The sequence below is a fragment of the Malania oleifera genome, chromosome 1, assembly GCF_029873635.1.
Source record: "Malania oleifera isolate guangnan ecotype guangnan chromosome 1, ASM2987363v1, whole genome shotgun sequence".
In the NCBI taxonomy this organism is placed as follows: domain Eukaryota; kingdom Viridiplantae; phylum Streptophyta; class Magnoliopsida; order Santalales; family Ximeniaceae; genus Malania; species Malania oleifera.
In genome coordinates, this window is record NC_080417.1 from 96,233,828 (window position 1) to 96,258,149 (window position 24,322).

The window sequence follows — 24,322 nt, forward strand, 5'->3', positions numbered from 1 at the left end:
ACCTTGAGCTTTGTGCCTAATCTTAAGTGCTAGTCTTGTCAATTGGGAAAATGACATCGTGTTTGCTTTGTTTCACAAGCCAACAATCAAGTAGTAAGTCCTTTTGTGCTAATCCATTCCGATGTTTGGAGTCCTAGTCGCGTCACGTCGATATCATGATTTCAAAACTTCGTAACATTTGTTGATTACTCCAGGGTGACTTGGTTAGTTGGTTGTTTAATGAAAGATAATTTTGAGTTGTTTAATATCTTAGGTGTCTTTTCTTCTCCGATAGTTTTGAGTTGTTTAATATCTTTTGTGCCTTTTGTTCTCAAATAAGGAGTTAGTTTGATATGCTAGTTAGGATACTTCGTAGTAATAATGCTAAGGAGTACTTAAGTACCAAAATCACTACTAACTCTGGTATGATCCATCAGCCATCTTGTGTGCACACTCCACAACAAAATGGAGTTGCAGAACTGAAAAAACAAACATATTCTCAAAGTCACTCATACCCCATTGTATCAAATGAATGTCCCCAAAGTTTTTTGGAGAGATGCCGTGCTCACTACTTGCTCTCTCATTAATAAAATGTCATCCTCTATTTTTGGTGGTAAAATTCAATATTCAATTATCTTCGATAAGGCCCCTTTGTTCCTACTTCCTCCTCAGATATTTAGTTGTGTGTCCATTGTCCATCAACTAAGTCCAAGAATGGACAAGTTTGATCCTTGTGCTATCAAATGTATTTTTCTGAGCTATTCATGTACTCGAAAGGGATATTAATGTTATAACCCTACTTACATAAACTCTTTGTCTTTGTTGTTATCACCTTTTTTGAGTCCACACTATACTATTCTAAGTCCTTGAGTTCTATTGATTTTGATAAGTCCTTTTTCCTCTACCTAGCCTTCCAAATCGTAACCTATTATCTACACTCAATCCTCCTACATCTTCATCCAGTTTGAGTCCTTCTCATCGCTTGGATCATCCCGATTTGCAAGTATACACATGTCAACTCAAGGGAGGAGAGCCTCCTCTAGCATCTACTTCTGCGCACTAGTTTTTTCATGATGTTGATCCTTCCATAGCTGTTCGAAAAGGTAAATACACTAGTATCCAACATCCAATCTATAAATTTGTTTTCATGATTTCTTGTCACCCTTATAATACAATTTTTTTAGTACTCTGGCTTTTGTTCCTCTTCCAAAATCTATTTTTGAAGCCCTATTCCATTCTAGGTAGAGGACTACAATGGTTAAAGAGATGCATACGCTCCATGATAATGATACTTGGGATTTGGTACCTCTAGTTCATGATAATTCTATGGTTGGTTGTTATTGGGTGTACAATGCGAGTCAATCCAAATGGTTTTGTGGCTCATATGTAGACCCGCCTTGTTGCTAAGGGATATATTCAAGTGTATGGTTTGGATTACTGAGACACATTATCTCTAGTCTCTAAAATTGTCTCAATACATTTGTTCATCTCCTTAGCCATTACTTGTCACTAGCCTCTACATCATTTAGATGTGAAGAATGTTGTCCTACATGGTGATCTTCAGGAGAAGATCTATATGGAGCAACCACCTAGATTTGTTGCTCAATGGGGAGCCAAGCTTAGTGTGTCAGCTCAAGAAATCATTATATGGTTTAAAACAATCCCCCATAGCACAATCTAGCTAATTCAGTGTTATAGTACTTAATTTTTCCCTCTAATGGTGTGCAATAGATTACACTATATTTTATCGCCATACTCCATCCAGAAAAATTCTACTTCTTGTGTATGTGGATGTTATGTATTATTGGTGATGATGATCAAAGGTATCCAAGGCCTAAAGCATTACCTACAAACTAAGTTTCAGACCAAAGATTTGGGACCATTGAAGTACTTTTTGGGTATAGAAGTGTCAAGATCTTGTTAGCCAACCCTAGTCAGTCGAACTTATCAAGATTGAGGCCGTGCTTATATTTAGCGATATACAAATGTAGATTCTGCCGAATCAACTTCCCATAAAAGATCCATAACCAAGTATTGTATTGCTGTTTGGGGGTAATTTGGTTTCTCAAAAGAGTACAGAAACAAATAGTGGTGTCTAGGTTGAGTGTTAAGTTAGAGTATCGGACCATGGCTCACACTACATGTGAACTTGTTTGGTTGAAGAACATGTTGAAAGGAGTGGGTTTTCATTATTCTCAATCTATGGAGTTTATGTGTGATAACCAAGCTACCATTCATATTGCCTCAAACCTGGTCTTCCATGAGCGAACAAAACACAATGAAGTAATTACAACTTTGTTTGAGAAAAACTTGTGCATAAGCTCATTACAACCACTCATATGAAGTATTATATTAAATTCATTTGTTACAAGCTAGTAGCATATGATATGAGATATCTATGCTCTAGCTTAAGAGGGAGTGTTAACGGTTATTTTGATCATTTAGCATTATTAGCATGTGCTAGAGTTATGTTAGTAAGTGTGAGTTAGTAAGGATATTATGGTCATTGCCATGAACTTGACATATATTATAAATTTAGGGAGACCTATCATTGAGATAAGGTCTTGCATTTTACCAATTATTCAACAAACTCTTTAACAAAAAGACAAGGCACGCATTGAGAGGAAGTTGCAATCAATAAAGGAAATTCAGAAAGAGAAAGAGTGGGTATTCTGTCTGATGGGTGGACTAATCCACGAAAAAAGTCATTGATAAATATTATGGCCATATCAAGTGAGGATGATATTGTCTCGGTTAAGGACAAAGACATAAAAAATAGATGGCAAAGTTACTTTAGTAAGTTGTTTAATGAAAACCAAATAGAAGGGTTAAACTTAGAATTGACAAATACAGAAAAGACAAAAAAAAAATATGACATTTATTCGCAAAGTTAAAGTTAACGAAGTTAAGTTTTTACTAAAAAAGATGAAAAAATAAAAAGGTATAGAACCAAGTAACATCCCAATAGAAGTTTGGGAATGCTTAGGTAATAACGGAACTATATGGTTAACTAATTTATTTAACACAATTATAAAAACTAAGAAAATGCAAATGAATGTAGGAAAAATGCTTTAATACCTATATACAAAAATAAAAGAGATATTCAAAATTGTAATAACTATCGTGGAATTAAACTTATGAGTCATACGATGAAACTATGGGAAAGGGTACTTGAACAAAGATTAAGGCTGGAAACGAAGGTCTCAGAAAATCAATTTGGTTTTATGTCTGATAGATCTACCACAGAAGCTATACATCTTTTAAGAAAATTAATAGAAAAGTTTAGGGAAAAGAAGAGGGACTTGCATATGGTTATTATTGACTTAGAGAAAGCATATGATAGGGTACCTAAAGAAGCTCTATGGTTGGTTTTAGAAAAAAAATGTGTATGCAGTAGGTATACTGATGTCATTAAGGATATGTACGATGGAGTAATGACTAGTGTAAGGACTATAGATGGAGAAACTAAAGAATTTCCAATCACCATAGGTGTACATCAAGGATCTGCTTTGAGGCCTTATTTTTTTTTTATTTAGTGATGAACCAACTGATTAAGAGTATTCAAAATGAGGTTCCATGGTGTATGTTGTTTGCAGATGATAATGTATTGATTGATGAAACTAGGGGCGCAGTAGAGGCTAAGTTAGAATTATGAGGAGAAACTTTGGAATCTAAAAGTTTTAGGATAATTAGAAATAAGATAAAATATATGAAATGTAATTTCAGGAATGGTAAGAGAAATATTGGAAACAAAGTTAAAATTGATAATGAATAAATAAATAGCACTTGTATATTTCAATACATTGGATCTATTATGCAAACTAAAGGAAAAATTGAAAATGATGTAATACAAAGAGTTAAAGCAGGTTGGGTAAAATGGAGAAGTGCATCAAGTGTGCTTTGTGATCGTTGAATACCCTTAATTAAAAGAAAAATTTTACAGGACGGCTATACGACCAGCTATACTATAAGGATCAAAATCTTGGACGATAAAGAAACAGAATATCCAAAAAGTAAAAATTGCCAACATGAGAATGCTTAGACGGATGAGTAGTATGACACTGAAAAATAAATTAAGAAATGAACTTATTCGCGGTAAGTTAGGTGTAGCTCCTATAGAAGATAAGATAGGCAGGGACGACTCAGATGCTTTGGGCACCTGCAACGTAGGTCACATAGTGCACCAATAAGGAAGAGTGAGTTAGTTACTGTGGGGGGCAATAAAACGGGTAGGGGTAAACCTAAAATAACTTGGAATAAGATCGTGAGTAAGGATTTAATAGCCTTAAATTTGTCAAAAGAAATGGTCCATGAATGCATAAATTGGCGGAAAAGGATCATACAGCTGACCCCACTTAGTGGGACTTAAGGCTTGGTTTTGTAGTTTTTATTGTATCAAGAGCGGATCCAATTTTCTTGAAGGTTGTTGATAGAACTAAAAAATACAAGGCAAACATTCTATCGGCTAGTTAATGTTGGATGTTGTTAGAGAGGTTGGATCAAAAATGTGGTTCAAAGCATTACTAATAATGCACATGTGATAAAGGTTATAGGATCAATTATGGAGTCTAATTATCCACATATTTTTTAACTCATGTGTAAGGCACACACTTAATCTCACTTTGAAAAATATGTGCAGCAAAAAATACAGAGAAAAATGAAATTGCTTTTTTGGAGTGTAGTTTGGATCACTAGTGTTGCAAATGATGCTTCATTTATTCGCACTTTCATCACAAATCACTCCATGATATTAGCAATTTTTAATGAGTATATGCCACTCAAACTACTTGCCATAGTTGATACCAAGTTTGCTTTAGTAGTAGTTATGCTTAAAAGGATGAAGCTGATACAAAGAAGCTTCCAAACCATGGACATCAATGATGAGTGGGCTACTCATAAAAAAGAAGGCAATATTGGGAAAGCTATGCAAGTGAAGGATATCATCTTAAATGATGTTTGGTGGGGAAATTTTGATTACATTTTATCTTTTAGCAATCCTATCCATGATATGCTTCGAGCAGCTGATATTGATAAACTTATTCTGCACTTGACATATGAAATGGGGCATGCCATGATAGAAGAAATGAGGAAAGCAACATATCAACATAAAGGCCTAGTAGCAGGGGATTCATCATCCTTTTATGAGGTGGTCTATAACATATTAGTAGCTAGATGGACAAAAACTTTTACACCACGTCATTGCTTGGCTCACTTTTTGAATCCGAGGTAATCTTGTGAATAGTGAACTTGTTTATATGGTGAGCTTACAATTTACTTTTGGCTAACTAGTTAAGCTTGTGTGCTACAACTAGTAGCACACATCTCTTCACATGTTGTGAAGTGTTCAACCTATGACAGTAGGAATCAAAAAAGCTTTGGTTTATTGCTTCGTAATTCAATTGCCTTTAGATAGGTTCTATGTGAAACATGAGTGTAGGAACCATGTTGCGCAATAACACAAATTTCAATGTGTTAGAATCGCAAGTCGAGACTGTCACCACATGGCCATAGAAGTTGCACAACTTATGAACCATGTTGATGTATTAAAGGGAGGGACCCAAAAACAACAACAAAGTTCCATTTGTGAATTGTCAGAAGATCTTCATATAATAGAAGCTCTACAAATCAGATGTTGACCTTACTGCCAATCGAGAATGCCAATTCTATGGGGGTAAAATATTGAAGAGCAAGGGCACCAAAACCAAGAGCAGTGGCACCTATGGTGCTAAGGAGTTGAACTTCTTGTTTGACACAAAATAAATCTTTCATACGGTTAAGGCTAACTCAAAGAAAGAAAAATTATCCATGGCAACTATGTACTTGAGTTGATGTGTCAAGTTGTGGTGGCACACCAATTACGATGGAATTCGAATTGGTTAGTGTACAATAAATACTTGGGAAGACTTGAGAAGAAAGCTCAAGGACCAATTCTTTCTTGAGAATATTAAATACAATGCTTGGAAAAATTTACAAGATCTTAAGCACACTGAGACATTAAGAGAATATGTGAAAAAATTTTTTGCTTTGATGTTGAATATTCAAAACATATCAAAGAAAGACAACTTGTTCCACTTCATTGAATTGAAGGTCTAAAAACATGGGCAAAGGTCATTTCTACATAAGTGAAAAATGAAAATATATTGGGTGTGTCATGACACTATGTGGGCATGCTAGCCAAGATAGCATCACAACTTAGTATTGTTGAAGCAAAGATACTACTGACTACACATGGAAGATGATGTGATAGTGTACCTGAACTTCTCACTTGCCAACAAGACAATGTCAAATGGAAGAAGACTGCAAGGCTATTAGAATCCCTTCAAGTACCAACAAGACCATGCAAGAGTGTCTTACTTGATTTCAATACCAACGTGTCGAGACACAGCATCGAAGTCCAATGAGAGAGCATAAATGTTTTCCAAGCACATTGTCAAGTATTGGACTATTCCCCAAGACATCGTTAAGGACTGAGAAACAAGATTCACACAACTTATAGTTATAACTTTTCCCTCAGCTTGACGTCTCCTCAAGCTATCACTTTGTAGACTAATAGCTAGATGGTGAGATCCAACAAGCTGCTAAAGGAGTATTTATCCCATTTCGTCAATGTCAACTAGAAAATTTGACTGACAGCTACTCATTGTGACTCAATTCTATTTCAACACCCAAAAGAGCTCAACAACCAACAAGAATCCTTTTAAGCTTATTACAAGCACAATTACCTCACCAATGGACGAGGCATATAAAGGAAAAAGCATGAGAGTTGCATCTTCACCAAAGAATGGAGACAAATCCGAAGATTGCCCCAATCCTACTACTAAGAAGATGAAGAAGTGGGCAAATCAAAGGAAAAGACTTGCATTTCAACATGGGAGACATGGTTCTTGTTAAGCTCCATTCAAAATATATTAGGTCACAACGTCAAAATAGGAGACTGCTTCCCAAATGTGAAGGACCAATTTATATCTAGGCCAAAGTCGAAAAGGCCACTTACAAAGTTGATCCTTTAGCTTGGATGAAGATGCCTTGTGTTTCATGTCAACTTCTTTAAGCTATTCAACTTCAACACTAGAGATCCAATGTAAAAAAGTCAATCAACCAGATCACAAAGATCCTTGCAAACATAGAGTTTATATCATCAAGGTAACAATGGCACCAGTTCTTAATGAAGTTGAAAGGCCTCAAAGATAAAGAAATCAACTAGATGTCAATAGACATGCATACATTCGTGGAGAAATTTGGAAAGTACTTAGTGTTGAAATCTAGGAGGACATCAACCATATAAGTGAGGAGAATTGCATGAGTTAAGCTTGTTCAAGACCTTATGCTTGCCTATGACCACTTGCCTAGTGCACAAGTGAGTACAAAGAAATCAACTAGATGTCAACAGACATGCATACATTCATTGATAAATTTGGAGAGTACTTAGCATTAAATCTAGGAGGACGTCAACCATATAAGTGAGGAGAATCACATGAGTCAAGCTTGTTCAAGCCCTTATGCTTGCCTATGACCACTTGCCTAGTGCACAGGTGAGTAGCATCATGCAAATACTAGTGTAAAGTTTATTCTTTAAGCAGGGTAATACTTGAGAGAAAATTGGGAGTCTATCTCCTTGATCATATTGATGTTTCCTTATGCTAGACAAGGAAAGGCATAGAAATCTCTTTAGAGGGTGAGTGTGATTGATCAATCACTGTATAATTCACTAGATTTTGGAAAAACGTTTAGTCTGCTTGCCTCCCTATTTCTTCTCTCTCCCCTCTCTTGCTGTTCAATGACAATTTGGTGGCAGAGCTAACTTTGAATCATACTACGGTTATTTGCGGCTGCCACTGCTGTGACAGACCAGATCTAAATAACCAGAATAAATTGCAGTCACTTTGATTCACTTCCATTGTTGACTGTCAATGTTATTGCAAACTAGACAAGTCCTGCAAGTTACCAAAACACTCATGGAAAATAGCAAGACCAAGGTACTGTTGATCAACCTGCAAATTGCCAAAAATTATGGTCAGTCCCTTAATTTCAACACCAAGTTGCTGAGATATTTTCCTACCATCAGAGATAAAACCCTCTGAGCATAAAAACTCCAAAGTTTGGTCACCATCCAAGAGCCAAAGCCCTCCCACATACTGACCAAACAATTCCCAACTGCTGCCCCTTTGGTTTTCCACCTTTGCCAAAGTTCTCTTGAGACATTGCCACCACTAACAGGTTTGCTGTCCCCTATCTGCCTATAGATGGAACTTCAAGAAACTCATTCCAGCTACAATTAGCTTTCCTTCATGGCATTTTGATGATGACCTGAAGAAATTCGACTGCCAGTTTGATATTTATTTTGGCGGAAAATTCAGTATAGCCAACAACCCAAATTCAGGTTTAATTCTAAAATTCTGTGGAGCACTCAATGATAAATTCAGAATTATGGCCAAGAAACTGAAGAACTTAGAAGTGGGAACCCATCATTTTTAATGGTAAGATAAGAATTTCGATGTTACATGGGTTTTCATTCCTCTAATTGAGAATAGTGCTTTTTTCAAACATAGCTTTTCCAAGAGAGAACTCGTAGATTGATCGTTTTATCTTGAGCTCTATTTTAAATACAATGAGATACCAGAAGTAAAAGGACGAGATTTGATTCTAATAAATTTGTTGGCCATGTGACAGAGTGGTGCGGTTGAATACAACACTACCAAAGACAGCAAGTTGAGATTTAAACCTGCTTTTGGTTTAGAACGAAAAGTTGGCTAATATTGAAGTTCTTCCTTAAGTGTTGTGACGATGTCTTCTTCCATAGTAAAATACTTTTCATATAGGCCGGCCTTTGATTTAACTTATACAAGAAATGGGTAACTTAAAAAGTGATTTGGTTTATTTTATATTGATGAAATTATGACTCAAAAATTTACTTTTTGGTTCATTGGTGATTATTAAATGATGCAAACTTTAAACATTAAGAATGAAGATAGGAAAACACATTGATGCATTTATCAATAATAATGATAGTGATAGTGATGATTTAAATGATGGCCTTGACAAAGTCATTGATGATAATCTTAGTGATACCAATGAGATAAATAGTGGCTCAGATGCTGACATTAAAGGTAGAAGCTAGCTTCATAGCTCAGCTTCTGTTTGTTAAGAATTTTTCTGAAAAAAAAAAAAATGGATATTCATGTTATATGGTTGTTTGTTGACTGATTTGTGTTAAACGTTATGTTCTTGTTTTTTTATAAGTGATTATTTCATTTTCCTTGTGAGCTGTTTGATTGAGTTAGGAATGCAACTATTTGAACATTTTTTTTTTTTCTTTTTTGGTAATATGAGGGCCCTTACCACAAATACTTGTAATTTTTTGTCTACAACACTACTAGCAATTTTTAAGGTTTAAACAAGTTGATGAAAAAACAGTAGACAAATGCATTTTTCATATTTATTTATGTGTTTAGTAGAATCTTACAATCCTTGATCCAATTCTATGATTTGATCCTATAAACCATCCTAAAAATCATACGTAGGATCCCAATTTTAATAACCTTGCTTCCATCTCACAACAATCTATCAAAGATGAACTAGACATTATTGTTATGGATGACATGTGTGATCACATTAAAGAGGAAACTATAAGTGAACCCGAAGCTATTGTTATCATGAATTATAAAGTGTGGAAAAGAAAACTTCATTGACTGTGTTGTTCAAGTACTAGAGAGCCCAAGAAGTGAGCTGCCAAGTTCAATTTAAAATTTAGGAATTCAATTTGAAGTAAGCGCTCTTTGGATGAAGAAATCATAGAATTGCATAATAAGTATGTCATGCATAGGTGTAATGGTCTTGGGTCCAACACCGATAAGGTATTGTCCGCTTTGGCCCACTAGCCACACGGGTTTGTCCTATAAAAGGCGTCTCACTTGGTTGGAGCTCAAACCTTCCTCATAAGCCCAAGATCTCCCTAGTACACATCCGATATGGAATCATGACAGGCTCACCCATCCAATCTCTGACGTTCTTGTCAGCGTGATTTCCTTAGTACACATCCAATGTGAGTTCGTGACAAGCTCTCCCATCCAATTTATGACATCCTTGTCAGCATGATCTCTCTAGTACACATCCAATGTGAGACCGCGACTGACCCTCTCGTCCCATCTCTGACGTCCTCCTCAAGTGGTTTACACCTTTGTGTAGGATCCACTCACATGATAGTACCCCCAGGGAGGCTCTGATACCAAATGTAATGGTCTTGAACCCAACTCTGGTGAGGTATTGTCCGCTTTGGTCCACTGGTCTCACAGGTTTGTCCTATAAAAGGCATCTCACTTAGCTGGAGCCCAAACGTTCCTTATAAGTCAAAGATCTCCCTAGTACGCATCCAATGTGGGACCGTAACAATAGGCTCCGAGCCTTAATTCATCATCCAAATCTTGACAATATTCCACTCATCAATTTCATTGAGTTTGGGAATCTTGATGAGATTTCAATAATTTGTAGGTAATATTTGCATGTTGGTTGAAAATGAATGACATGATGTTCAATGGCCCGAGGATACATTTTCCGCATTCTAGTTGCAACCTTGTAGAACTTGAGTCTAAATTTTCTCCAAGAAGGGCAGCTCAATCATAGGAAATATATTCTTCTTGAAGATTTTAAAATTAGAAGTTTTGGTTTAAATTAATAAATATAGGTATTTTAGGAGCTTTGGATAACTTAGTTTTTTTGGGTAAATTTAATTCTTTGGGAGTAGTTTTATTTTGGGTATTTTAGTTCTTTGGGAGTTGTGTTACGATTGCTTTAATGTGAGGTGTATAAAATACTGGTCATGGGTATTATAAGGTTGAAATGCAGTTGTAACTTTGAATTAAAACTTCCCTCTCTCTTGCTCTCTCTCCCTCCTCCAGTTCTCTCTTTACTCTACTTCTTCTATTCTCTCATTTCCCCTACTTCTCTCTCTAATCTGCTCTATTTCTTCTCTCTCTTTTCCTTCTCTGGGCTTTTGTACATCACAGAGCTTTACAAGATAAAGAGGCTACGGTTAAGCTGTTGAACTATCACCTTGGAAAGGGTCATCACAAGATGAAACAAAATGTAAGCAAACATAAAAGTGAGAGGGCATTTAGCCTTGGTGTTAAAATTGCAGCCTTATAAACAGTGTACAATCATGTCCACGCCTTCTTAAAAATAGGTTACCACTACAGCCTTTTTTCAAATCCAGGACAAGATTGGTGCTGCGACATATGGATTGTCCCCCCGCCTCCAAACACTCAAGTCCATCCTACATTTCATTTTTAACAGCTTTAAATGTTTATTCACCAGATTTCTAATCCCACAGAACCCCGTCATTTCTATGAATTTTAAGCTACAATGATGACTCATAGACCTTCTTGCCAAACATAAAAATATTTTCGCTAAACCAATGGTAAAAAGGGGAACCACCCATGCTGCTAACCAGGTCCTAATCAAATGGGCTCATTTTTCTCAAGAAGTAACTAATTGGGAACATGCTGTTAAGTTCCAGCTTGAATTTCCTGAACTCTTCCTTGGGGACAAGGTACATTTGCAGGGGAAGGAAATTTGATACATGGCTTCTCCAACAAGAAGTCAGTGTCAGTTAATCATTTAGTTTAATTAGTCAGCTAGTGAGTGGAATTCGATTGAGATGTTGACATGATTGGTAATTAGTCGGGGAATTTAATATTAGAAGGGAAGTCATATTCAATAAGAGAGATGTGACAAAGTATTTCTTTCTTCCTACTCTTTCTATTCTCATTCCAACAATTAATTCTGGACTACCACTATAATTGAAAAAATCAAAGGGCCTATTTAGTTTTGGAAAATATTTTCCTTTTTCCAATTTTTATTTTTCCGAAGAATTATAAAAATTTTAGCTTATTTTTAATTTTTCAAAATTCATAATAAAAGAAGTAGAGAGTAGAGAGTTTGTTAAAATGTGCAAAAGAATTTTTTATTTTTTATTTTAGATTTTGTAATAATCACAAAAAAGACAATTTGTTATCTAAATTTCCAAATTTTGTATAAGGTAAAATTTGGAATCATGGATTTTGCAGTTTGAATTTGGATTTGCATGGATTTAGGACAAATTCTACATATATCCCACACAAATTAAAGTCCAAGATCTGAATCTATACTCCCACATGCAAAATAAGAGTTGAAAATCTAGAAAAAAAAAAAAAAAAAAGATGTTCTCCAACTTTTCTACATCAATTTGAAAAATTGAAAAACAAGATAGCATTTTTGCAATTATTTGAAAAATTAGAAACAAAAAATAAAACTATTTTCACAAACAATTAGTGTCAATGTTTATTGTTTTTCATTTGTTTCATACAGTTATAAAATTGAAAAATTAGCAAACTTTGTTGTAATTAATTGAATAACTCAAATGGAAAATGAAAAAATTTTCCCAAAATTAAACGTCATCTAAATGCATTAATCACCCAGACTAGCAAATAACATAACATGTGAATATCACAATAAAAATCTTGGACACGCATGTGAACCAAATTTGAAAACATATCACCTTGGTTCCTTGAATTCACAGAACATATATAATAAAACCTAATTCCCAAGATTAAAATGCTTAAAATACTCTCCTCACCTATTTCTGATACCCGCCGCCGCGCGCATTGTAGTCCTCCTCGACCTGAGCCGTGAGATAAGCTCTGGGGAAGTCGGAAACATCAAAAGTTGTCTCTTTCATCATCTTCTCGACGTCGGCCTTCTTGAGGATTGTGCGTCGGATAGGAGGGCGGTTGCGGCGCTGGTCACGGGTGTAGTATTTGATGTCGTAGACGGTCTCGGGGTTGGACGTGGGAATGATGGCTTTGGCCTTGACAGTGGCGGGGCAGAACACACGATACTCGAGCGCGCCGGGCAGAGCGGACCTGTACTCAGGGTCAGCGCATGGGCCAGTGATCTCCCATGGCTTCTTGAAGAAACGCCTTAGGGTTTGCAGGAAAGATTTGGCTGATGAGGAGGCTGAGGTAGCGGCCATGGTAGGTAGAGATGGACACAAATGCCAGAGAGAGCGATAGGCAGAGAGGGAGAGGGAGGGGGAGAGAGAGAGAGAGAGAGAGAGAGAGAGAGCGAGCAAAGACCTTTGGTTCTAACCGGTTGCCGGTCAAACCGGGGAAGGAACCTGGGCTGGTAAGTGAAGTTTTTCAAATTGGTTCGGTTGGTGAACCGGAGGCAAATTAAGTCACGAGATGCTGGTCCTATTGAACCGTGATGTCATGTCTTCTCGTTTTCTCTTTTTTTTTCAGGTTTAGATGATTCAGAGGAGACGTTTGACAAAATTAAGAATTAAACTGCTGAACTCTGAATAAATATTTAAAATATTGAAGTATATTTTCGAGCTCAAATGAACCAACACTCAAAATTTAAATCATTTGATAAATTTGAATATATTTTTAAGAAAAAAAAAAGAACAAAAAAAATAGAGAACACATGAAAATTCAAATTATACAAAATTAATATCTTAATAATATTTCAACTAAAGAAAGTACAAACAATAAAAAATTATTTTCTCAATCACTTTTGAAAAAATCTTCATCTTGAAGAACTTTTAATTTCCATTAATACTAATATTAGTGTTTTTTTCTAATCATAATAGTTATAAATCTTATTGTAACTCATACCCACGATAAACTAGACTCTTGCACAAGCAATGGTGATATTAACATAGGTATAGGAAGAAGCCCTATCAAATACTGATTTTTTCTTTCGATCATATTTTGACTTTTAATATAAGGACATCCACTACAAAAAGTATTATAACTATAGATTGCTTGTTAAACTTTGTGAATTGAATAAAAATAAGATACTCCAAATTCGAGGGTCGGAGAGTTTTATAAAACATTCTTGGTGGGAAAAATATGAATAAAAGATTCCACTTAATTGAATAAGGTCTATAAATCTAAGAAATAATGAGAATTCTTAATCACTCTCAATATCTATTTTCAATTTGAAAAACCCACGATTTAAAAGGATTTGAATTTATGCCCTTTCATTTATTCCTCATAAATTGCGTTGATTTAACCAAAAGATTTCATTTCAACTAGAATTTGGCTATGCACTATGTATGAGAATCCCTACTAAGTATCCATGGCTAAATGATTAGAACACCTACCTCATAATTGATGAATATGTTCGTTCAATTTCTATTGGATGCATGTCAATCAAGCCCTCCAATCCAATAAGTCTATTGGAAATAACTCTATATCAATGGAGTCTTACATACATACATAACGAATTTGTTAGCCAAATAAGGCTTAAAAATTTTGTTTTAATGATAACAAATCAAGAAAACTTAACATATTTGGTTAAGTGATGATGTTTCAGGATTCAAGTGGTTTTAATAAAAGGTTCAAGATCTCAAATGGTTGATGAAATTCATTAAAAGTTTGGACTCAAAGATAAAAGATCTAATGAAGCTTAAAGTCTATTGAAAAATGAAGAAAAGATAGAATCAAAGAACGGAAGCAAAAGGCATCAAAACTTAATGTTTAAGAAAATTAGAATCTTAAGAAGTCTCACGTAAGTACTTCGCAAATCTCAATATAAATGTTTAAAAGCTCTTAGGAATCATTATGGACTTTGAGACCTGTTTTTAAAAACCTCAAAAAATGTTTTAAAGACTCAATTAAGTTTTCCAAGATTAAAGATTTAAAATCAAAGTTTTTGAAAATTTTTTAAAGTTGTAAGATTAGGCGACTGATAATGTTTCATCAGTTGACTGACATTTTTATACTGAAAAATGTGAAGCAAATAGAATAGAATCAGGCGACCGATATCTCAGGCTCAGGCGACCGACTCAGTACTAACTTTTGAAATATATTGAACTATAAAAGCCCACGCGATTGACCAATCAAGATCAGGCGACGGACACTACACTGACTTTCAAAATTTGTTGTTCTATAAAAGATCAGGCGACTGACCCTGATAGTCTTAGTCGACTGATCTTCATAATTTTCAAATTAAAATAGCAAGGGAAAGTTTCCAAATTGGATTACTTGGTCCCCAAACCTTGTGAAAACTTGGGAAACGCTCTAAGAAACTTAAGGAATACGAAATTAACTTTTTTTTATCTATAAATACATAGTAAACCTAAAGATCAAATATACCTACAAGAAGCAATCAATCAAAATTCTTTCTACACTTCAAAGCTTTCTTGCTCAAATATTTTCTGAAGTCCTACTATGTTTGTGCTAATATAACTCACAGTTTCTTATCGTTATCTAGATTTTCAAATCAAATCAGAACCCCGATGATATTTACTCGAACTTCATCTTTTTATATTGATTATTGATTGAAGTATATTGGTATTCAACTGTACTAAATCTACTCTTGTTATGAGTTCTTTTTGTACACAAGTTGTTCTTGTTTCTCTTGTTTTTTTTTTTTTTAACGATTCAAGGTTGTTGAATCGTTGGCTAACAAGAAGGGATATTGATGAGTCCCTAAAATATATGATTTTAGACCCTCATTTATCTCTGTTTATCCTCATTTTATTATGTATTCACCCAAAGTTATCATTGTTCAGAGTTATTCAAGGTTTTTTTGTCGTTTCAGGAAAAACAGGTTAAAACCATCGAGTTAAGCATTACAAGAAGCCAAGGAGGATTTGGAGGACTCAAAGCTCAAATTCAGATGTTCAGCTAAGCTCTAGAAGCTTTAGATCATAAATAGACAAGAAGATTGTAACAACCCGGGAAATTTTAAATAATTTAAAATAATAAGGAAGATGGAAGGGGAAGAAAGAATAAATTCGAAAGGTGGCAGCAAGCATTTGTCAACAAATAGACTGGTTTCGTCGACGAATGTTCTTCTTAGCCCATCGACGAGGGTACGTGTCTCGTCGACGAGGAATTACCGAGAGGGGGGTTTTCACGAACTGAAATTCGTCGACGAGTTCACTATTTCGTCGCCGAATTTTGTACAGGACTCGTCGACGAATCGACGTGTCTTGTCAACGAATCCCTACGTATAAATAGTGGATTTCTTTCATTTTTGCGGGAATTATCTGCATGTTTTCTCTCTCTCTCTCACTAAAATTCGGCACTACCACCTTCTCTTTTCGATTTTGGGTCGGATTTCTGCCGGTTCGACAATTTGAGGTCACCATGACACTCCTGGAAGAGTTCTCTACAAATCTGCTGGAGTGGATCATCAGTGGGACTAGTTAGGAATTCATCCCAAATTTAAGGTAAGGCTTTTTATGTAAAATTTGGTTTTACCCTAGTTGTAGAAAATATTATATGTGAAGAAATACTAAAGTTTAGTTCTGGGAGATGTGGTTTTCAGGGCGTTGAACGGGGAACCCTGCGGGTGCAGGACTGGTTATTTTAGGAGACTTTTCAGGAATTAGGTAAGGGGAAATATTTTATAATGGCTTTTTCATTATTTTAAAACGACTAGTTTTGAGTATGAATTCTTATATACATACAGGTATAATTTTCTAAACCTTGTTGGTATGGAAAATAATGTTTTTAGGTAGATAAATCATATTGGAAAAAATCTGTGTGGTTGAAACCATTTTTGATAGTTAAATGATTGTGATTAATGTGGAATGAGGAATTATTGAGACTGCGAATATTGTTTGGCTATGAAGTCTGCCTGGTTGAATATACTAATTGGTTGCGAATACTGATGTTGTGTATATTGTGGTAGGATTGTGGATATGTGGCATGATTGGTTTGTGGTTGACTTGTATTGTGGTTCATGTAAATTGTGATATAGCGTTGGCAATGGTATGAGGAGGTCATTATATCGTACCTAGTATAACCATCATATAACGTTGGCAGTGGTATGAAGAGGTCGTTATATGGACGTTTATATTGGGAGGTAAACATTAGCAATGGTATGAAGAGGTTGTTTACCTATTTACTATGAACGGAGTACTGTTTTGTGGCCTGTGTGGTTTGATTAGTCCTGTGTGGACCAGTCCTGTGTGGACGTTGATGTTGTAGTTTGAGCAGTCCTATATGGACATTGATGCTGTGTGATTTGATTAGTCCTGTGTGGAGCAGTCTTGTGTGGACGTTGATGCTGTGTGATTTGATCTTGTGTGGATTGATTATGATATGGGTGTATATGTGAAATTATGTGGGAAAGCGATTGTGTTGGTTGTGTACAACTATTAATTAATTAAGTATTTAGGGTAAAGTAGATTACTCCACCTGAGGGCTTGCTGAGAAAGGCGAGTACGCTGGTAATTGATTGTGGGTACCAGAGTAGAGGGAAACCACTTGTATGGACAGGTGATCTTCCCTATTCTCGGTGACTTTACCTGAATACATAACTCGATGGCTTATTGAGAAAGGTGATTGCCCTGGTGTTAGCACTAGAGCAGAGGGAACCTACTTGTATGGGCGGGTAGATTTCCTTATTCTCGGAAACTAACATTAAAATACTAATGATTATGGGTATGTGATTGGATGATAAAGACTTTGATTTTGTGTGATTATGGGTATGTTATTTGGACTTCTGGTGAACTGTGGGAACACTTTAGATGGATATATTAATTATATTATAAACACTGCAGCCACACACTATTATAAACTATTTCTTCCTTACTGAGAAGTGTCTCACCCCGTCGTATGTTAAATCTTTTTAGGTTATCCAGGTGATCGAGCTTAGATAGCTCTAGGGTGGGGTAGTTATTGTGAGTTAAATATAGCAGATCGGATATGTATTTAGTTTATGTTTTATATATATTAATCCTAGTTCTATAATATGAAGGATTAGGTTGTAATTATTATGGATCAATGTAAGTAAATATAGCACTCTGGTATTTTCTGTTGAAGATATTTATTAGTTCCGCTGTGTGAATGGTATCAGAGACGCGTGTCGGTCTTTTCACACACCGGGCCCCATGTGGCGGGTTTAGGGCATTACAAAGATGATGCTTGACCATGTGGCGCGACCAGCAAACCACAAGAGCGACTTAGTCTTCCACTGCAAACTCCAAGGTTCAAATTGAGATCAAAATGCTGCAAGGTTCGACCAGGTGCGTGACCAAGTGACACCCTGGAGCGACCACGTCGAGATACTGAGACAGAACTAAAATTCAAAAATATCGAGAGTCTCTACAAAGTGTTTAACCGAGAGACCTTTCAAGGCGACTATGTTAAGATACTAAGATTTCCTAAGGATCGAGATACAGCAAGTCTCGACCATGAAGACCCTGAGGCACGATGAAGTTGAAGTCATTAAAGATTCGAATCCCTAACTTCATGCGAGATCTGACTAGGGCGTGCACAAGAATGATAGAAGGGTGACTTGGTCGACAATGACAATCTTCTGCGCGAGATTTTCTGCAAACTTTCCTAACTCGTCAAACAACCCTTGTAAACTCTTGAGCCTATAAGTATTCACTACAAACACAAGCTCTAGGTTCCTCTTTGGCCTTCCTTAGGTTAGTGACAGACCTAGGAAGTCATTGAGAGCTAAGTTAGAATAGGAGTAGAGTAGTTTCGGTTCGTGTATTCATACAACAATCGTGTATATTAGTGACAAACGTTTGGAATGATAAAGGAATGATCTTTTTACTCATGCTTTCATTTATTGTTTTCCATTTACTTGTCTTGTGTTTTATAAAAGATTGCAGATAAGGATAAGCACTGCTACGTATCAGTTAGAGGGAAATAGTTAGCTACAAAACCGCGGAGGTGTTCGTTATCATTGAAACAGGGTATACTCCGGTTCCCGACCATACTTCGGAAAGTTGGTGCACCCTTGCTACCTTGTTCACTCGATCGCCCCTCTCCCGCTTTGGCCCGCTCAGGTTAGTACTTCTATGGAAGTTTGGATGAGCATAGTTAGAAGCATGGCGTCCAGCGTCTGATTCGGATCACAGTATCAATTTGTAGGAGTAAGGTAACTTAGAAATTTACTCGTTTTCTAGTAGTATAGATTTACTTGCTTTCCTTTACATGCTTTCCAGTAGTTATTAGACAATCACCATTGAGAAATACCATCTTTCACTTCTTTTTCATAACAAGGCTTTAGTAAACTAAATTGGAAGTAGTTTAATAACTACGCTTCAAATCTCCACGGATCAATACCCGACTTACCCACTTTCTACTAAACTTAGGATAGTTAGGTTTTATAAATATTATTTTTGGTAGTTAAGGACCCAATCCTTGGCGTGCCTACCAAATTTTGGCGCCGTTGTTGGCAACTTGGCTATGGTTAAAAGCCAACTTCTGCTTTAGGGTATTATTGCCTTGTTCTTTTGATTTGCTCTCCTTTTTTTTTTTTTTTCACTTTCTTGGTTAATTTATATTTTCTTTATTTTGTTTTTTGTTTTTGAAGTCTAAATTTGTGTGCTTACACGTGTGTATGTTTGATCTGCGTTCTTTGGAACTCGAGATAATTCTCATAGATCTTGAGATTGAAAAATTCCATAGGTCCCCTAGGAAACCTACCTCTAATCCAAAGAAGGTTGATTCATCAAACTGAAAGCAATGGCTGAAGATAACCCCCCGGTTCTCGCTGAACAAATCCTGAAACCCCATGCTCCCCACCTACCCGTGGTGGGAGAGCAACACCTTCAGCCTCTTAGGACCTACTTTGTACCTAATGCATACACACCACCGTCTTGTATCCGGTTCTTGGTTGTTCAGGTAGCACAATTTGAGATAAAGACTTCAATCATCTTAATGTTGCTCAACTTTCATGGGCACTCTACTAAAAATCCTTATCAGCATCTAGATGAGTTCTTGAAAATTTCTTCCACCATTCGCATCCGTAATTCTAGTGATGATGCTCTCCGTCTTAAGCTTTTCTCATTCTCTTTGAAGGATAAGGCCAAATATTGGCTAGCCTCCTTAAAACCAAACTCAATGGCCAATTGAGGCACCATGCAACATGAATTTCTTAAAAATTACTTACCAATTGGGAAGACTAACCAATTTCGGAGAGCCATCACAAGCTTCTCATAGATGGATGGGGAACTCTTTTTCGAGACCTGGGAGCGCTTTAAGGACCTGCTCCGAAAATGCCCACATGACCAGGTCCCCAAGTGGCAATTAGTCCAAACTTTTTACGAAGGGTTGGCTGAGAGAGATTGGTCCATGGTTGATGTGTCATGCGGAGGTACTTTCCTCACCAAGCACAAGAACGAGGCATGGATTCTCTTTGAAAATCTAGCTGAAAATTCTCAGCAGCACATGGCTGCCACTCGTAGGCTACCTAATCCATCAAACTCTAAACTAAAGCGAGTTTACAAGGTGGCACTAGCCAAGACCTAGCCCCTACCTTGTATGTCATCTCTAAAAAATTAGACTAGTTCTTATCCTTAGGACCGCTGTATGTAGATGTATGCGCAATCTGCTCTAACCCTTCCCATACGTATTACAATTGCCCTCACGAGCATGCCCAGCCTGAGCTTGTGCACAAGGAAGTAAAGGTCACCCACAATTGGTATGAAAAGCCAGCTAATGACCCCTACTTAAATACCTACAATCTCAGGTGGAAACAATATCCTAACTTCTCGTGGAGGCCACAAGCGTCGGGTTTTCAATCTCAAATACCTCCATAAGCTCTTAATGCTCCTCCTCCATGACCATATCAAAATTTCTGAAGTCACCCTGACTCCAACCCTAAATCGTCATTATTGCAGCAGCGACCTCCACCTCAACCCAAATATGATTCATTTCAAGAGACGGTGCCGACAACCCTCAAGCGAATCGAAGTCAACCGTTAAGTGGATCGGCAACTCCTTCACTCCCATTCCCAATATATCGAAAAGCTAGAAACTGCCATGGGGTAGCTAGCTGCTACTCTAAGTAGGAGAGATGAAGGTAAGTTACCAAGTCAGCCCATAAATAAATCAAAAGGGGCAATATGGGGTAGAGTGTGAACCAGACACTGGTCCGACAGCTTATCCTGAGTAGGCCCAGGTGGTAAGTTGTAAGGTGACAAATAATGAAACCGAGGAGCAATTGAGCAAAGAAGAGAAAGAAGAAGAGGAGAAGGTGACACCAATTACTGATCCTTATCTCCTACCTTCTTCCAGACTAAAACATGACCACCCCGCTTCCTCATCCGTGGTTGGAGGGACCAAGCCACATTATGCCCCTCATAGGGCCTTTCATGTCTCTTTAGCCCCATGCCCTTTAAATCTTCCTATACCATGCTCATCAAATGCAGAGACCACCACTGAGTCCATTTTAGGCGCATTCCAATGATTTCAAGCCAACCAACCCCTCTTGGATGCAATGAATAAACGCCTAGATATGCACAAATCATCAGGGAACTATATAGGCTGCAAAAAGAATTAAAGGCAGCTATGAATGAACAAGCATGGTTGATTGAGCATTCAAGTTCCATGACACAAAGCCATCTCCCTCCTAAACTAAAAGACCTCGGCTCCCCCTTTGTCTCTTGTGTAAATGGTGATTATGCTATTGAAGGGGCTCTTTTAGATCTAGGGGCAAGTGTAAACGTCCTCCCATATTCAACCTATTAGCAACTTAACATTGGAAAGCTACAAACCACTCATGTCACATTGAGTTTAGCTAATCAATCCCTTAAGAAACCTAGGGGTGTAGTAGAGGATGTCATAGTCACAATTGTAGAATTTCATTATCCGACTAACTTCATTATTCTATATATGGAACCCTCCACAAACTCAATCCCTGTCCTTTTGGGACGACCAATCCTAGTCATGGCTAAAACCTGCATTCAATGTAGGATGGGGATTATGGACATTTCATGGGGTCATAAGCAACGTAGGCTGAACATATTTAATGCCTCCCAACATCCACCTAACATCATCCAAGTTATGGACGAAGACGTGATTGATAAAATTGTTAGGTAAGCAACTTCTTGAATGCTATGGAAATACCCTTGGGATAGTATTATTATTACTTTCAGCTTGGAAGGCCCTCCATTGCCGAATTTGAGGACTCTTTGAGCAATTATAACAAAAATGAGTGGTCACAAATCCGAAAATAAGGCTGGGGGTTATGCAACGTCGAGTGTGAGGAAGAGAAAAGAGAAACCAATATTAATTGGGACTCAAGCTAAATTCAAGTTGAGTTTCAAAGCGTCTCACTGAAGACTATAAACTTAGCGCTTCTAGGAGACAACTCAATAGTTTTTCTTTTCTTTTTGAGTCATTAAGGTAGTTAGAGGAGACTAACTAGGAGCTAGAGTCCTTAGAGTAGGTCATAGGATAAGTTGGGGGTATGCGATTAGAGTAAGTAAACATGTTGATACTAATGACATATACATGGTGCTCTTGGCTGGCATTGGTCTTTTGTGCTACAGGGTATCTTTGCATGCATGCTATTCTAGTTATTGTATTTTGAAAGTATACTATTTGTTCTTACTGGAACATTGCACTATCCTATCCCTTGTATGGGTTCTATTTTCTGTCTATACTTTAGTAAGGACACTAAAGTTCTAAGTTGGGGGTAAGGGGTGACACACTGCATGGCACATTCATGCACAAAATGACACAATTTTAAATTTTTGAAACTAAGTTCCAGCGAACTATGATAATATATTTTAACCCTTACCTTTACACCTTATCTAACCTACTGTTTGAAATGAATAAGCTTTTTAGGTATAAGATCTCAGTATGCTCACAAACAATGTAGTAAACCAGTTGTGTAAAGATCACATAACATGGCCGACAACTTGATATTACTCTGGGTCGTTAACCAATGGTTTGTTCAGGTTAATACTGCAATGTAAACTCTAGTATTTACATGGTAATTTATGGGGCTAAAAATACACTTACATGTGATTTGCAACACTTAGGGTTCTTTGAGAGCATTAAGAGAACAACTGTGGCGACTATGACACCTTGTGAGGTACTATTGAGCTATCTGTTCATTTCTTGAGTTTTATAGGTCAAACTCTGGGTTTGTAAAACTCAACTTTCTTTCTTTTTCTGGATTTCCTTTGTCAACTAGTCTTTACTCTTGTATTTGCTAGCCTAAAGGGGACATCAAGTGAAGAGATATAAACCTAGGTCTTGTAGCTTACTCAAGACATAAAGGTCAAGTCACCCTTAGAGACTGACTTTTTCCATGGACTCCTGTTCGAGTTACAGTCCTATTGGAAATATGAAGACAAGATAAGAATGTGATGATTTTTTTTAGCGAACCATGTAAAGAAAAAAAAAGTGAAAAAGAAAGAAAAATCTGAGTAGAGAAAAATAAAAACAAAAATATACACCTGCTCTAAGAAAAGATAAAAAGGTCAAACTGAGGACACACACTACGAGTTTGCATGTATGAAGGATCTTCAAACCAATGCATTTGCTGAATTCATGCAAGTCTGGGAATAAGTTCATCTAGGGTGGTCTTGACTAAATGTGGCGAGTGAGTGAGAAGATGTTAGGGTGAAGGAGCCGACACCTCAATAAGGGCTGGATCTCTTTCCTATAAGACTAGTCCACTCCACACTTTTAATGTTAGTTCTTCAAATATGTGGGACATTTGATCATGAAACTCTTCCCCACATATGAGAGTGAACCCATTTTCTTGAGTGAATTGTGAGGGAATAAACCAGTGAGGCTTAGTCAAGACGGACCTTCTGTAGGTTGCTCCGGCATTCTGGTGAGAACAAATCATTATACTGACACATGCCCTTTGAAGTTGTGCTATTCAACTTGGCTTTACATGCTAATATTAATTTGAATTTAATAATAGGTTAATCCTCTACGAGAAGAATCTTGAAAGGGGAATGTTGTTATGTTGAGTTTTTCTATGATTAAATGCGTGCGTGTGTGTATAATGGAGTTGTGTATGAGGAAATTATTTATGTTATAAATGATATCTTTGTATGTAAAATGGTATGATTGTGTTGCATGCGTTTCCATATTTTAAACGGGTGTTTGTGGGTATCACCCCGGAAACCCTCATAAGACTAGAACTCGCCCACTAGGATCAACCTAAGGGGTTTAAAGCCTTCTTGCATATAGTAAATGCAATCGTGCTTCCCACGAAAAAAGGATGTAGGTAAGATTTGGTAGTTTTCTTAGATTTTGCTTTGCTCGAGGACTAGCAAAGTGTAAGTTAGGGGTTGTGATGAGTCCCTAAAATATATGATTTTAAACACAAGTTCTGGGTTCCCCTTTGGCCTTTCTTAGGTTAGTGACAGACCTAGGAAGTCATTGAGAGCCAAGTTAGAATAGGAGTAGAGTAGTATTAGTTCGTTCGTGTATGGAGTGTCCGACGCCCTGTGACAACCGGCGGCATTCATACAACAACCGTGTATTTTAGGATCTCCTTTTGTACTTTTGGCGTTAGTGACAAACGTTTGGAATGATAAAGGGATGATCTTTTTACTCATGCTTTCATTTACTACTTTCCAT

The 24,322-nt window shown here is 36.8% G+C and overlaps 1 protein-coding gene and 1 non-coding gene across 4 annotated transcripts in view; both read right to left on the reverse strand.

The window, feature by feature from the left end:
• The window catches only part of LOC131146773 (uncharacterized), a 45,414-nt gene extending 32,291 nt beyond the window's left edge, over window positions 1-13,123 (reverse strand). The window contains exon 1 of one of the 3 annotated variants that reach the window (XR_009134455.1): window positions 12,590-13,109. Coding sequence is in view for 2 of the 3 variants with exons in the window: in XM_058096555.1 (XP_057952538.1) it covers window positions 12,590-12,985 (396 nt within the window). In the remaining variant the exon portion in view is untranslated. Of the gene's footprint in view, window positions 1-12,589 lie in introns of all 3 variants that reach the window. The other 2 variants (XM_058096555.1, XM_058096566.1) reach the window with 2 other exon arrangements.
• A 6,779-nt stretch (window positions 13,124-19,902) lies between these two features.
• LOC131147419 (small nucleolar RNA R71) lies at window positions 19,903-20,008 on the reverse strand. Its single transcript, XR_009134800.1, has one exon. It is a non-coding gene; the product is annotated as a small nucleolar RNA R71 (small nucleolar RNA).
• Window positions 20,009-24,322: the final 4,314 nt, after the last annotated feature.